The 17,460-nt window shown below is 35.8% G+C and overlaps 1 protein-coding gene across 1 annotated transcript in view; it reads right to left on the bottom strand.

Moving 5' to 3' along the window:
• actr2b (actin related protein 2b) overlaps positions 1-15,259 on the bottom strand; it is a 34,306-nt gene extending 19,047 nt beyond the window's left edge. The window contains exons 1-2 of the mRNA XM_073834255.1: positions 15,130-15,259; positions 6,755-6,865 (exon numbers count right to left, since the gene is read on the bottom strand). Coding sequence (XP_073690356.1) covers positions 6,755-6,865; positions 15,130-15,177 — 159 coding nt within the window. The 5' untranslated portion in view covers positions 15,178-15,259. The remainder of the gene's footprint in view (positions 1-6,754; positions 6,866-15,129) is intronic.
• Positions 15,260-17,460: the final 2,201 nt, after the last annotated feature.

The raw sequence follows: 17,460 nt of genomic DNA, 5'->3' as shown, positions 1-17,460 counted from the left end.
CTACGGTCAAATGCTGCACTCGTTCACTAGAACCAGCATGCACAGAACAGCAGATCTCCATGCACAATGTGTTAGTCATTTTCATTCACAGGCTTCTCTGCTCACAGGTTTAGCATTGACTTTGAGACCCATTTACAGTCAAACCAAAAATTATTCAGACACCAGATATAATTTTTTATTTATTTTTTACTAGTAGGTGCAGGATGCTATAGTTCATTTATGTAAGTGAGGATAGCAAAATAAACTGTGACATACTATACCCATAAATTATTCAAACAGTGGACTACCAGTAAAATTTGGGACCAAAAATTATTCAGACACTTTGACCTGTCCATGTTTTGCTTAAAGGGATGGTTCGGAGTAGAATTGACTTCATTGCTATGCACTCCGAAGCCCATCTAAATACCCCATCCGAAGTTTTTTTTACCTTAGTCAAACGTTTATGGAGATATTAGAGTTTTTCGAATTGCTTGTTACAGGAGTGAATGGTACATGTGATGGATCTCGTAAATTGCACCACTAAACGTGCAAGTAATCTTACCAAACTTGTACAGTAGTGTAAATAGGTTATGTACTCACAAAACGCTGCTTCAGAACATTTGTAAGTCCACCATGAGTGTTTTAAAAACACGTTTTAGCCGATCCCTACTAGTCTCAGAAACTACAAATGGCGACACGTCGACGTCACTTCCCTGGTTTGAAAAAAGCACGTAAAAGTCCTCCTACAAGTTGACATGCACACAGATGTAGTAGGAGGACTTTTACGTGCTTTTTTCAAACCAGGGAAGTGACGTCGACTTGTAGTTTCTGAGACTAGTAGTTCTCGGGTAAAACGTGTTTTTAAAACACTCATGGTGGACTTACAAATGTTCTGATGCAGCGTTTTGTGAGTACATAACCTAATTACACCACTGTACAAGTTTGGTAAGATTACTTGCTCGTTTAGTGGTGCAATTTACGAGATACATCACATGTACCATTCACTCCTGTAACAAGCAATTCGAAAAACTCTAATATCTCCATAAATGTTTGACTAAGGTAAAAAAAACTTCGGATGGGGTATTTAGATGGGCTTCGGAGTGCATAGCAATGAAGTCAATTCTACTCCGAACCATCCCTTTAAGTGTTTTTTTACACCACAGACTGAACAAAATTAAGCATTGCTTGGTAATTGGTCAATCAAGTCTTGATAGATGTGTAAATATTGTCATACTAACAGTTGTCTGAATTTTTGGTTTATTGTAATCCACTACATGCCTTTCTATCACAGTTATCTGACACTATCAAAATGAATTTGTTCATATTTTATTACCATTTTCTAAACTATAGCGAAAACTGTGATAACGTGAGAAATATTGCAGGTGTCTGAATAAATTTTGGTTTGACTGTACAAACAGTAATTATATTAACAATTATAAAGTTTTAATAATCACTTTTAGAATATTTTTTTTCCAGCTGATGACTGATTAATGACACCCAACCAGAATCCACCTAAATTTAATTTAGTTCACACAAAAATGAAAAATTCCATCATTAATTACTCACCCTCATGTTGTTTCAAACCTGCAAGACCTTTGTTCATCTTCGCAACACAAATAAAGATGTTTTTGATGAAATCCAAGTGTTTTCTGACCCTGCATAGACAGCAATGCAACTAGCATGTTCAAGGCCCAGAAAGAAATTGGAAGGGAAATGGAAGAGAAGAAACTGTTGAATAAAGTTATTTTTCTTTCCTTTGCGCACATAAAGTATTCTTGTAGCTTCATAACATTATGGTTGAACAACGGATGTCACATGGACTATTTTATCAATGTCCTTACTACCTATCTGAGTTGAACGTGGTAGTTGCGATGCTGTCTATGCAGGGTCAGAAAGCTCTCAGATTTAATCAAAAAGATCTTAATTTGTGTTTTGAAGATGAACAAAGGTCTTACGGATTTGGAACGACATGATGAGGGTGAGTAATTAATGATGGATTTTTATTTGATTTTTGGGTGAACTATCCCTTTAAAGCAGCAGACAACAAAACGGCAGAGCATTCTTAGAATAAACATGTTTATCATCCGCTGATGTGGATGCTTTTATAGTTATTGTAATAGTTATCGTTGCAGTTATTGTTCTTGTTGTGAAAATGTCATTCGTCACAAAGTTCAAACAACAGAGACAATCTCTCTATTAGTTCCACTAGATTTTGTTTAATTCAGATTTCTATCTGAGAGTTTCGACTAAGACTTTGTTTAAACCCCTAAACTGTAAAGGCTTAGTTCACCCAAAATGAAAATTAGCCCATTATTTACTCACCCTCAAGGCATTCTAGGTGTTTACGACTTTCTTCTTTCAGGCAAATGCAATCAGAGTTAGCTTAAAAACTGTTTTGGCTCCTCCAAGCTTTTTAACGGCAATAGGTTGGTGGTGTTTCTCTTCATCTGTCCAAAACAAGTCAGATAAAGTGCATCCACCCATAATAAAAAGTGCCTCACATGGCTCGGGTGGGTGAATAAAGGCCTCCTGTAGCGAATCGGTGTGTTTTTGTAAGAAAAATATCCATATCTAAAACGTAATAATCACTTTAATCTAGCTTGTGCAAACTGTCATAAACGGAAGTCGCTCTGGGAGAATGACGTCGGACGTATGTGTTGCACACGTGTCCTGTGAGTCTTTGTTTACAGGAGCAAAGGAAGCAAAGTTTCCTTACTTTAGCAAAGGAAGACCAGTCTCCTCTTGGCTTTTATCATAATCATCCAACATTTTTCTTTACAAATCCTTCTAATTCGTGACCGTTGTTTTGTTTTGCTTTCTCCACTGCGCGTCCACATTCGTGACTTTTCACCGGCGCATACACAGCGCAGACTTCTGTGAACAACTGTTAGATTTTAAATATCAAAATATTACATTTTAAATATGGATGTTTTTCTTTCACAAATTCTCATCGATTCATCACAGGACGCCTTTATTCACCCCCCGGAACTTTTTATTATGGATGGATGCACTTTATTGGACTTGTTTTGGACTGATGAAGAGAAACACCTGCCCATGCCATTATAAAGCTTGGAAGTGCCAGGATATTTTTTTATAGAACTCTGATTGCATTCATCTGAAAGAAGTAAAGGAGAAGTTCACTTACAGAACAAAAATTTACAGATAATGTACTCACCCCCTTGTCATCCAAGATGTTCATGTCTTTCTTTTTTCAGGCGCAAAGAAATTATGTTTTCTGAGGAAAACTTTTCAGGATTTTTCTCCATATACTGGACTTCTTTGGTGCCTCAAAATTGAACATCCAAATTGCAGTTTAAATGCGGCTTCAAACGATCCCAAATGTGGTTGTAAACGATCCCAGCCGAGGAAGAAGGGTCTTATCTAGCAAAACGACGTTTTTTTTGTTTTTTTTTATTACTATTTGTGTAATTTTTAACCCTTAAACGCTCATCTTGTCTAGCTCTGTGTGAACTCTGTGTATCCCGGTTCAAGACAGTTAGGGTATGTCGAAAAACTCCCATCTCATTTTCTCCCTCAACTTCAAAATCGTCAAACATCGATGTTTTACCTTTTTTTGTAAAGGGTGTTTGATCTTCTTTGCAAGTCCACTTTGCAAACACTGGGTCGGTACTTCTGCAGCGATGTAGGATGATTTTGAAATGATTTTTGAAGTTGAGGGAGAAAATGAGATGGGAGTTTTACGATAGACCCTAACTGTCTTGAACCGGATAAAAAAACAGGGTTCAGGCAGAGCAAGACAAGATGAGCGTTTGAGGTTAAAAAGTATATAAATTGTAATTAAAAAAAAAAAAAAATTGAATTCAAAGATCTCGTCTGGGATCGTTTACAACCACATTTGGGATCGTTTAAAGCCACATTTAAACTGCATTTTGGAAGTTCAAACTCAGGGCACCATAGAAGTCCAGTATATGGAGAAACATCCTGAATTTCTTTTGACTGAAGAAAGACAGACATAAACATCTTGGATGAGAAGGGGGCGAGTACATTATCTGTAAAATTTTGCTCTGGAAGTGAACTTCTCCTTAAGTCATATACACCTAGAATCCCTTGAGGATGAGTAAATAATGGGCTAATTTTGGCTGAAAAACACTAAATGACTTTTAAACAGTTTTTAAAACACTAGGCATCAACCTTGGCATCAACCTTGCCAACTAAAATGGAGAAAAAGGATCAAACACTAACAGACTTACAAATCGTTCTAAAAACAAACATGCAGAAACATGTCTGATCTCCTTTGACTGAATGGAATCATAGTGTGATGCTAAAAATTGGAGTCTGTGTCCATCACACACTACATGATTTTCTGTGAAATATGTTAACTGTGACAACCCAAAATCTGCAGGCTGACTTTGACATTCAGAAAATTGTAGTTAAAATCTGGGCAAAAGATGTGTAGTGTTTTCACTTTGGTAACAGCTATGCAAATACCTCTAATAACTAGCAAGGCCCTAAATGAAGAACTGGACGTTAATTGTGCAGATTATCACGGAGTATACAAGTACTGTGTGTTCTTTGGCAGGCTTACAGGAAGTGTCTGGTAGTGCCATGTGTTTTCAATGGAGCCCTGCTGTCCTTAAATTTCATCTGTCTGACTAACTTCCTGGGTACAGCACGACTTCAGCAACATTTTGTTTATCTGAGAAGGGAAATGCAGGCTTTTCGAAAAAGAGCTGTGTCTTGTGAACACCAAAGCATCTTTTATGACACATCAGAATCTATTTAGGGCTCATTAAGTTTTCTTCTAGTTCCTCAAACATTATAGAGGCCAGAGGACATTGAACAGACAGACAGGATGACGGGCAGCTACACAAAGTGCAGAGACATCAACATTTCCCTGCATCTTAAGGCCAACTTCTGCTAAATCTATTTTGGACCGGAGGAGGAGGAGGAAATTAAGCTATAATGTCTGATGGGGATCTGAACAGTTGCCAAGTTCTGTGAAAGACATTTGCAGCTTTGAAACAGAAGACAAAGTGCAGCGTAAGAGCACTTTGAGCAATGCACTGTGGTGACCACTGGAGTAAGAAAACTAATTATGCAAGACAAAAAAACAAAACAAAAAATTTTTGTGATAAAGTCTGATTCATTCCTCATGGCAGTTTAGATAAATCAATACACAAACAGAACAAGAATTACAACTAAGATTAGAAGTAGGGCTGGGCGATATTTCAAACACTAAAAATATATTTGGCAACATTTAAACTTAAGAGAAAGAAACTGCATTTGAGTTGATTAGATTGATTCAGTCTGAGTTGTTTCCTCATTGCATTTTACAAATATAAAAATGCTTAAATATGTCAGTAATTATTACTGTATGTTATTGTGTTGTAACATGCATGCATAAATAAATAATAATAACATGGCTTGATTATTTTATAACTACATTAATGTTGTATTTTACTTTTTGTTTTAAACATTTTTTAATTCAAAAATGGTGGTTCCTCTTACTAGAGGGAGAAAAAAAGAGAAAAACAGCAACTTTTAAACCATTTTACAGCAAATGCACAAATAGAATTAAATGCCTATATTGAATACTGTGACCCTGGATCACAAAACCAGTCATAAAAGGTCAATTTAATTTGAGATTTACACATCATATAAATAAATAAGCTTTTCTAACTGCAAAAAATGCTTTTCTTAGATTTTTTGTCGTGTGTTCAGCCCAAATATCTAAAAATTCTTAAATCAAGAAGGATTTTCTAGACGAGTAAAAATTACTGTAAAAATAAAGTCATAATTAAGTGCATTTTTGCTTGAAACGAGCTAAATAATCTGCCAATGGGGTAAGACAAATAATCTTGTTTTCTGTTTGAAATAAGATTTTATTGCTTACCCCACTGGCAGATTATTTTGCTTGTTCTAAGCAAAAACTCACTTCATTTTGACTTGTTTTTTTCTGAAAACAAGACAATTTTTACTTGTCTAGAAAATTAAGAATTTAAATGTTTTGGCTGGAAACAAGTCAAAAAATCTAAATAAGAAAAGCATGTTTTGCAGATCATTGATGTATGGTTTGTTAGGATAGGACAATATTTGTCTGAGATACAACTATTTGAAAATCCGGAATCTGAGGGTGCAAAAAAATCGAAATATTGAGAAAATCACCTTTAAATTGTCCAAATGAAGTTCTTAGCAATGCATATTACTAATAAAAAATGAGTTTTAATATATTTATGATTGGAAACGTACAAAATATCTTCATGGAACATTATCTTTACTTAATATCCTAATGATTTTTGGCATAAAAGAAAAATGTATAATTTAGACACATACCATGTATTTGTGGCTATTACTACAAATATACCTGTGCTACTTTTTTGTGACAACTGGTTTTGTGGTCCAGGGTCACATATATTATACTCTTTTAGCTATATGACCCAGCCCTGAATAAATGAGATATTCTACAAAAGAGTCGTCAAAGCTCAATAATATGCAATTATATGAACACCATTGAAATACTGCATGGTGCAACACACTCTCCTCAGCAGGCGATCAGTGTTAAACAAAACACACGTCGGTCTGCACTTACCATTTTTTTGTTATTCTACTTCATGTGAAGAACAAGAAAGAAAGAGTGTAAGTGTAAAAAAAGTCAAACAGGAGATAACGAAGGCTTACTTTATAACAACTAAGCTAGATGAACTATGAGAAGCCATCAATATACAATATTATCTACTGTCATTTATAAAATGCCACAACAAACTCCAAATGGATCTTGTGAGTGAGCAGAAAGTAGAGAGAGTGTGGAGCTCACCTTAATCTCAATGTTGCCCACTTTAGCTGTGGATCGGATGATGGGCCTGCCCACCAGTGCTGGGAAGATGTGTTCTGGGAAGTTGGATCCTGCATAGCCACACTTGACAAACTAAATGATTGAGAGGGAGAGACAGAAAAGAGCAATGAAGAAAAAAACATTCTTCCTCTACTTGTTTAAACACAAAAGCACAAACTGTATTTTTGACTCCTTAAACACAGATTGATGGCTGGCAATTGTTAGCATTTGTTCATCACAGAACAAACTCCAACGCAAAGTGGAGAATGAAAGTCCTGGATGTACGTTTTCCCCGATTACTGCATGACTACTTGCCACAGAAGTGAATAATTAGACACAAAATATTGATTTGAGTTTAAATATTGTATTTGCTCTTTAAAGCACAGCTTTTGCAAAGGAAAAAAGCTTCTAAAAAATGGCTTTGATGAAGATAAAGTTCAGACAAGACAGGCGTTTAATGCATAAAGTACAGTCCCATTACTAACTACACAGCTTTTCACCACATAAATAAAGACTAGGACATAATATGTTTACAGAAACTTGTAACTAGATTAAAAAAAGTTTAAACTTTAAGTTGGTTTGAAAAAGCCTGATCAGAAAGTGTGAAAAAGTTTTGAAAGTTTTTAAAAGTTTTAAAAGTTTAAGAAACTGTAGAAATGTTATGGTTTTCAGTTCAAAAAAGATTGAAGTTTAAAGCTTTGAAGGCAATACAGTTTGTCAGATGGATAAATGGATATATAACATGTTTAAGCATGCTGCTAGCATGTTTCTAACTTATTTAACATGTTACTAGCATTTAGCTAGCATGATTAACAAGTTACTAGCATGTTTCTAGCATGATTAGCATGTTTCTAGAATGATTAGCATGTTAACATGTTTCTAACATGTTTGTAACAAGATTAACATGTCAATAGCCTGTTGCTAGCATGTTTCTAACTTATTTAACATGTTACTAGCATGTTGCTAGCATGACTGGCATGTTAACATGTTTCTAGCATGTTTGTAACAAGATTAACATGTCAATAGCATGTTGCTAGCATGTTTCTAGCATGATTAGCAAGTTACTAGCATGTTGCTAGCATGATTAACATGTTGTTAACATGTTGCTAGCATGTTGATAGCATGTTGTTAGCAATTAACATGTTGTTAACATGTTTCTAGCATGTTTGTAACAAGATTAACATGTCAATAGCATGTTGCTAGCATGTTTCTAGCATGATTAGCAAGTTACTAGCATGTTGCTAGCATGCTTCTAACATGATTAACGTCACTAGCACGTCTCTAGCATGATTAACATGTTGTTAACATGTTGCTAGCATGTTGATAGCATGTTGTTAGCAATTAACATGTTGTTAACATGTTTCTAACATGTTTGTAACATGATTAACATGTCAATAGCATGTTGCTAGCATGTTGTTGTCATCATTAACATGTTAACATGTCTCTAGCATGTTTGTAACATGATTTACATGTCAATAGCATGCTGCTAGCATGTTGATAGCATGTTGTTAGCATGATTAACATGTTGTTAACATGTTTCAAACATGTTTCTAACATGATTAACTATCAATAACGTGCTGCTAGCATGTTGATAGCATGTTGTTAGCATGATTATCATGTTGTTAACATGTTTCTTCTAGCATGTTTGTAACATGATTAACATGTCAATAGCATGTTGCTAGCATGTTGTTGGCATCATTAACATGTTAACATGTCTCTAGCATGTTTGTAACATGATTAACATGTCAATAGCATGCTGCTAGCATGTTGTTGGCATCATTAACATGTTAACATGTCTCTAGCATGTTTGTAACATGATTAACATGTCAATAGCATGCTGCTAGCATGTTGATAGCATGTTGTTAGCATGATTAACATGTTGTTAACATGTTTCTAACATGTTTCTAGCATGATTAACTATCAATAACGTGCTGCTAGCATGTTGATAGCATGTTGTTAGCATGATTATCATGTTGTTAACATGTTTCTTCTAGCATGTTTCTAGCATGATTAACATGTTGTTAACATGTCTCTAGCATGATTAACATGTCAATAGCGTGCTGCTAGCATGTTGTTAGCATCATTAACATGTTGCTAACATGTTTCTAACATGATCAGCAAGGCACTAGAATGCTTCTAACATGTTTCTAACATGACTGGCATGTTACTAACTTGTAGCTAGCATGATTAGATTTTTGCTACCATGATGTTAACATTTCTAGCATGATTAACAAGTTACTAGCATGATTAACATGTTGTTAACATGGTTCTAGCCTAATTAGCATGTTGTTAGCATTTTGTTAGCATGTTTCTAGCATTATTAGCATGTTAACATGTTTCTAACATGATTAACAAGTTCTTAGCATGAATAACATGTTGTTAGCATTTTTCTAACATGATTAGCCGGTTACTAGCATGTTGCTAGCATATTTGGAATGTCGCTGGCATGATGGTAGCATAAGTAGCCTGTTGTTAACAATGATTAACAAGTTACTAGCATGTTTCAAGCATGATAAGCAATGTCTGAACAATTTTATGCAATAACCAAAAAAAAAACAAAGAACTTTTCATAAAGTTTTCATGAATTTTAAGGGTTAGGGTTCAAGACTGCCACCTCCCAATTGAAAGTACCCACTAAATAATGATTTTATATATGTATTAGGCTTACTGATATTTTAAATATTATTGTGGGTTTCAACTGATAATAGAAGGATCTTAGTAAACGTCTAAGATTTGAATACTTAAATACGCTTTTTTCATGTGTTTTTGGTTGTGGCAAATTTGTAGCAGTTTGCCCCAATTCTGCAGAATGGCCCGTACAGATGGTTTATGTTTTATAAAATAGTCCAACAGAGTCCCATACGGACGAGATATTTTTGCAGGAAATACAGGAGTTAGCATCACTCTGGTTTCATTGGCTTTTAGATTGCTGCATAAAATAACCTCATAAAAGAAATGAACACAACTTTTACAAAAGCCCAAATGCAAATGCCATTAAAAAGCTAAAGTTAGGCTCTAAAGAATCACATGACTTCAGTGTCACCGATATTAAGTTTCCAACAACTATTTACTTAAAATTTAAAAACTGGAAAGTTTGAGTTCGACTGCAAGAGTGTGAGTATAAACACAGCAAGGCTGTGAAGCAGACTAGTCAATGAGTTTTCCTGCTCAGCGTGATGTTTAACAAAGTTGAACATTCCCAACAGCCTCTGTACCATACAGCAACTTGTTAGCGACACTTAAACAAACTTAGACGGGGTATTACTGATTCATTTTATGCTGTAGAGTTAAATGTTTAAATATATTGGGCTTGTGTTAACCACAGACTTTATTTTAGGTGAGTTTCCGGGTTTTAGGTCTCATTTCTGCGGCATTCGTTAGTTAATTTAGTGGTCTTAATAAATGTGTTTTTATTTTTTTAATATATATATATATATATATAGTTTCTTGACTTAATTCAGAGTACAATTGAAGCTGTCCAGACTTGATGCAACAACAAATCAATGTGAATGAAGTGACTTATCTGTCTAATACCAGACAACTGACCTACACTCTTAAAAATAAAGTTGCTTCAGGGCTCTAGAGTGCGACCAATTTGGTCGCATGTGCGACCTAATTTCTCAATGGTGCGACTAAAAAAAATCAAAGGTTGCACCGGTGCGACCAGCCGTTCGAGGGGGAAAAAAACAAAACTCCTTCACTCTTAAAGTCTCCCTGTTGCTCAACATCAGACACACATTAGACCCATATCGTGGTCTAAACCAATCAGAGATAAAGGACGGATCCCGCCCCCCCTCTGATTGGCTGTGGTCCAGATATTTCTGTACGTGTGTGTACGTTTGAAAATGCATGTGATGCAGTCAGGATATCTCTACATTGGCAAGCGTTTACAATGCCTCCTCCACAAAAACACGGACTGGATCGCAGACTCCATTCATAAAAACCGAATTTACTATAGCGCAGAATGCCACGTAATACGTTGATTTCTGGATTGATAAATCAAAAGTTGGTCTGTCACTTAATTCAAATTATAAAACGGTTAGTTCCACTCCTCAATTCTGATTGGTCAGCAGCTGTGTCGTATTCATGATACGGCACTGCTATGACCGCTTCACTCAACGGTTTTGTGTATCATTGAACCCCCTTAGCAACCACCCTTAGCAACGTAAACACAGCTGCAGCAGTTAGGGACTACTTTTTACAGCGGAAGGCAGTTAATGATTTTACTTTATGAAAACGTACAACTTAATATATATAAACTAATATATATTTTTGATTTTAATATTTTTATTGTGTGGTAACAGTTTTATAAAAGCAATAAGGTACTTGAGGCCGTGCTGTATCATGAATAAATCACGGCTGAAGGGGTTGCAGGCACTCCGCTTCGCGTCGTGCCTAACAACGCCCTTCAGCCGTGATTTATTCATGATACAGCACGGCCTCTCGTACCTTATTGCTTAATCGCGATATGGACTAGTGTCTATGAAAACTGAAAGGCAAAAAGACCGTTTAAAATGAATCCTGCATGTTCCGTTTGCCTCTATGTATTAATGGTGGAGACGTGTATTATTATTTTTTTTTTAACTACACGCTTATGGGCTACTGAAGCACGCGTGACGCTCCCGCTAATTTTTGGCATTTGCATCTCACATGAACAGATAAACTCAATCTCCAAACCTACTGTGTCACTTTAACCGTTTCATTTGAGAAAGCATCATATCATACTGTACACACAGAATCTCCACGGCAACCTGTCAAAATAAAAGTACGGTATAACATGAAACAGAACAATATTAGTCCTGTATTAGTTTAGTACAGTATAATGTAGGTGTTTATATATTCCTATTTATAAATCATATATATGTTTGCCAAAAATTAAAAAGGTTTATTTTTCATTTGATTAAAAATAAATACATGTTTATGCTTTCATTTGATTATGAGAAAAATTAAAACAGGAATTTCGAAAAATAAAAATAAAATAAAAAAACAATTTTAGAGCCCTATTGTTCAAAATGTTAAAATAGAGAGTTTTGGACTTATTTTTTCACTGAAATGTTTTCGTTATTACACAAAGTAGGGTAAAGTACTGGGGGGAAAAATATGCTTCAAATAAAGAACTTTATATTGACCAGATTGTTAGTTACTCATTTACAAGTCAATATTGCCTATATGGACAGGGATTAAAAAAATAAATAAAAAAAAAAAGTAAAAAAAAGTGAACTTGTAAAACTGCGGTGTTGAATGTGATGCGGTTGAAAATTTGGGTGCACCTAACTTTTGTGCTGGTGCACCTAAGAAAAAAAGTTAGGCGCACCAGTGCAACCAGTGCAAAAAGTTAGTCTAGAGCCCTGTGCTTCAAAAGGTTCTTCACAGTGATGTCATTGAAGAACCATTTTTGGTTCCGCAAAGAACAACTCAGTCAAAGGTTCTTTAAAGAACCATCTCTTTCTAACCTTTTTATAATCTGAAGAACCTTCTTTCGCCACAAAGAACCTTTTGTGAAACAGAAAGGTTCTTCAGATGTTAAAGGTTCTTAATGGAACCATTTAGACAAAAAAGGTTCTTCTATGGCATCGTGAAGCACCTTTATTTTTAAGAGTGTAGTCAGTTAGCAAAAAGTCTAGTTAGACTGCAAAGCGTAAACGTAGTGAGGCTGTGAAGCAGACTAGTGAGCAGATGAGTTTTCCTGATAAGCCTCAGCGTGATGAAGTCTAACATTGCCAACAACCTCTGTAGTCCCATTTAGCAACTTGTTAGAAAAAGCCTTTTTAAGACACTTAAAAAAATAGGTGGGGTATTACTGATACATTGTATGCTGTATAATAAAATGTGACAATTTTTTGGGCTTGTGTTAACCACATACTTAATATTAGGCCTTCAGTGAGTTTCCGGGTTTTAGGTCTCATTTCTGTGACATTCGATAGTTAATTTAGTGGTCTTAATAAATTTGATTTTAATATTTCAAATATAGTTTATTGACTTAATTCAGAGCACAATTCAAGCTCTCCAGACTTGCTGCAACAACAAATCAATGTGAATGTAATGAAGTGACTTATCTGTCTAATACTAGACAACTGACCTACACTCTTAAAAATAAAGGTGCTTTAAAAGGTTTTCACAGCGATGCCATAGAAGAACCATTTTTGGTTCCACAAAGAACCATTCAGTCAAAGGTTCTCATCTCTTTCTTACCTTTTAGTAATCTGAAGAACCTTCTTTCGCCACAAACAAAAGGTTCTTCAGGTTCTTTCTTTATGGAACCATTTATACAAAAAAGGTTCTTCTATGGCATCGTGAAGCCCCTTTATTTTTAAGTGTAGTCAGTTAGCAAAAGCCTAGTTAGACTGCAAAAGTGTAAACGCAGTGAGGCTGTGAAGCAGACTAGTGAGCAGATGAGTTTTCCTGCTCAGCCGCAGCCTGATTAAGTTTAACATTGCCAACAACCTCTGTAGTCCTGTTTAGCAACTTGTTAGAAAAAGCCTTTTTAAGACACTTAAAAAAATAGGTGGGGTATAACTGATAAATTGTATGCTGTAGAATAAAATGTGACAATATATCAGGCTTGTGTTAACCACAGACTTAATATTAGGCCTTCAGTGAGTTTCCGGGTTTTAGGTCTTATTTCTGTGGCATTCTAGTGGTGTGTACATTTTAATACATTTTTAGTTTCTTGACTTAATTTAGAAAACAATTCCAGCTCTCCAAACTTGCAACAACAATTCTGAATGTAATCAAATGACTTTTCTATCTAGACAATAGACTTTGAGTTAGACTGCAAAAGGTGTGAGTATAAACACAACAAGGCCGTAAAGCAGACTAATCAGTAGATGCATTTTCCTTCTCAGCATGATGAAGTTTAACATTGCCAACAGCCTCTGTAGTCCCATTTTAACAACCTGCTAGCACTTAAAAAATTAAGTGGGGTATTACTGATGAATTTTATGCTGTAGAATAAAATGTGTTAACCACAGACCTTATTTTAAGCCTTCAGTGAGTTTCCAAGCTTTAGGTCTCATTTCTGCTGCATTCTAAAGTTATATAGTTTCCTGACTTAATTCAGAGTACAATTCAAGCTCTCCAGACTTGCTGCAACAACAAATCAATGTAAACGTAATGAAGTGACTTATCTGTCTACTCAGGACAACTGACCTAGTCAGAACATCCCATATTGTTTAAGAAGTGTACTGGTAATTTTCCATCCAAAGCTCTTGGCAGTAAAACCACAACCTCCAAAAATATTCAGAACGGTGGTTGACTGATTATTTTCATCCTTCACTGACAGTACTTAATCTATAACTCAGCTCCTTGCATTAAACTCGTTCTCTTGTTTCTAAAAACCACTTATTCCAAAAATGGTCTGAAGCTCATTTATTGGTCGTCGGACATGTAGACACGCTTTCTCTGTGCAAACTGTGGTTTTAACAGGTGACATCACTTCCTTTTGAGCCTGACTCATGGTTCTCTGTTGGCTCTCATTCTCATTGGCTGTCCTGACCTAAACACTTTTGCCGTTTACTAAAAATACACTGCTAGAATATTCCTGAACCACATTATTTCCAGATCCAGATTGAAAACCTGGATCACCCACTAGCCAACCATGACGTCAGGATGTATGACCACGCCCCCAAATTCCAGAGCAAATGATATCAGGCATTTATTTCATTGTGTATAAACACTTAATTATATAGTTTAGAAAGACAGATCTTCACCAACATTAGTGAAACTCGATTTATACACGTTTCCACTAAGACTAACTGTAACGGCGAGGTGAGCAAGTAACATTACCCTGTGCGTGCATTATGCAAAGCATAATCAAAGCAAGAAGATGATTTCATAACAAGCAGCATAGATTAACTGTAAGCATAGCGATGCAAAATTAATTTTAATATTCTATTTTGGTAGTAATGACTGGAGCTAGCAAGCTAAGATAACCGTGTTAGCTGCAGGACTTGCAGATCTTCGTTGTTTGATCATGCAGCTGACCCGTAAACTAAATGTTCATTTATGCCAGTGATTTTATATTATCATATAGCGATATATCAGCATAATGCATCCAAATCACACACCCACACATTTCGCAGGACTGAGCTGCTAGCGTCTAATGCAGTCTGTGGAATAAGTAAACGCTAGTTAAATAGCAGAAATCTTGAATATAAATCACTTTAGAGACGGATAACACAGAGCTCTCGGCAGAGACGAATATGAGGGCACAGTAAATGCAGCTGTCAGACATTCCTTCCAGCTGCGCTAAGCTTTCATGACTTCCTGTTAGGGAAGTAACTGTTACCTCATTGCACTTTACTCAAAAGCTAAACGAAACAAAACATAAATGGCAGGTGTTATAGTTGCGGACGTACCCCTGTTCCGTTATCACAAACCACCACTTTTCTTCCTTGGCTGTCCATCTTTCAAAGCCCCGGAGCCGTCAAAGGCAGCCCAACTTACTGAACAAAGTGCTACAGCAAGCACTCAGCAGTGGCAGGTTTCACTTCCTGTTCCAGACACTCGCGCGAGCGGATCAGCCTGTTTTTTTCACAAGCCCCGCCTTCTGCGTTCGGATTGGCTAGTAAGACTTCCAGGCGGTCTGTGATTGGACAGTTGAGGAGTCATTCAAAGAGACTTCACTGTAGTAAACAGAACTTCGTTTGTAATTAGTGCAATACTATAGGTAGAGAGCCTCAATTATCAGATATATGGGGAATGATTAAACGAATGAGTGGTATAAAAAGAAAATATGAATTACCATTGTTATGTCACAATGGGAAAATGGCAATTAGTAGTATTGAAAAGGCAGAGATGTTGGCGCAGGTGCTAGTGAAGATACAACGCTCTGAAAATTTATCAGACGCAGATAAACAAGAAAGGATTAATAGAATTGCGTTAAATCGTAATATAACTGATAAAAGAACTTCGATAGGAAATGATTAAGATTTACCTTTTAAATCTTTTAAAGCTATTTTAAGTTCAAGGAAAACGTCTCCGGGGAAAGATAATCTGTTATACAATGTTAGCTCATGTAGAAGATAATATGCTTAATGTAGTACTAAAGCTTTTTAATATAGTATGGGAAACAGGGAAAATTCCATCAGTATGGAAGCAGTCAGTTATTGTGCCAATTTTAAAGCCTGGAAAAGATGCATCTGATCTTTACTGAACTTCTCAGTTAGGGAAAACAATGGAAAGGATGGTTACGGATCGACTTACATTTATCTTAGAAAGTAAAAACTTGCTCTCACCATATCAAAGTGGTTTCCGTAAAGGTAGAAATACTATGGATGCTATATTATGCCTTGAATCAGAGATTAGGAAAGCTCAGACAAACAAAGAAAGTGTAGTAGCTGTTTTCTTTGATATTGAAAAAGCATACGATATGTTGTGGAAAGAAGGACTCCTTATGAAATTAAATAATTTAGGTGTAGGGGGTAGGATGTATAATTGGGTATTAGACTTTTTTTTTGGTAGAACTATCGAAATAAGAGTTGGTAAGGAATATTCAAGTATGCATTTTGTAGAAAATGGTACACCGCAAGGTAGTGTATGTAGTCCGTTGCTTTTTAATATAATGATTAATGACATTTTTAAATAAATTGATCATAGTATCGGGAAATCGTTATATGCGGATGATGGGGCTCTTTGGGTTAGAGGAAGAAATGTGGAATATATGCAAAAGAAAATGCAGAAAGCAATTTTGGTTGTGGAACAATGGTCACATAAATGGTGTTTTAAAATATCAAATACTAAATCTCAGGTAATTTGTTTTTCTAAGCAACATAAGAGAGTTTCACTAAACTTATACGGTCATGAGCTTGAACAACCGATTTCTTGGAGTACTATTTTGATGAAAAACTGACTTGGAGACAACAAATTGACAAAATAAGTTCAAAGTGTAAGAAAAAGTTTGTCAGGATTAGATTGGGGAGAACTAGGTCTTCCTTGAGGAATATATACTGGGCTCTTATGAGGTCAACGGTTCAATTGCTTACATGTCAGCAGCCGAAACTAACCTTAAGAAATTAGACATAGAATAAGCCCAAGCTCTTAGAATATTCAGTGGAGCTTTTAAAACATCTCCGGTTGCGGCAATGCAGGTAGAAACTGGAGAGATGCCACTGAGTATTAGAAGGCTAAAACTTACGCTTTCATACAGGGTTAACCTACAAGGACATAGTGAGTTACATCCTGCGAAGAACATAATAAAGGAGTGTTGGGAACATAACAAATCTAATTTCAGGAGCTTTGGATGGATAGGAAATATAAAAGCAAGGATAGCTTGTCTTCAGTATTGTCCTGCTGTCCCATACTCAGAAATATCCCCTTGGATGTTTGTAATGCCATTAGTTGACTTGCAGTTACAAAAAAGAAATCAAAAGGAAAATTAAGCTAATGCCTGTCTGGAATATAGCACAAAGCTATATAGAGATGCGTTTTGCAGAAAAATAATTATATACACAGATGGTTCAAAGAACCCTGAAAATGGACACACAGGTGCTGCAGTGCATCCCACAATGTGAGGAAATTGTTAAAAAGAGAACAACAGATCATCTCTCAGTTTATACAGTAGAACTTGTAGCCATAATGTTAGGCTTACAGTGGATAGAACAAAGGAATAAAAACAATGTAGTAATTGCATCTGATAGTCTCTCTGCTCTCAATAGTATACAATCTGGGAAATCATGCAGACTTGATAT

The sequence above is a fragment of the Garra rufa genome, chromosome 2 (assembly GCF_049309525.1).
Source record: "Garra rufa chromosome 2, GarRuf1.0, whole genome shotgun sequence".
Taxonomy (NCBI): domain Eukaryota; kingdom Metazoa; phylum Chordata; class Actinopteri; order Cypriniformes; family Cyprinidae; genus Garra; species Garra rufa.
Note: the sequence above shows the minus strand (reverse complement) of the source record. Positions and strands in the feature narration are given on the sequence as shown.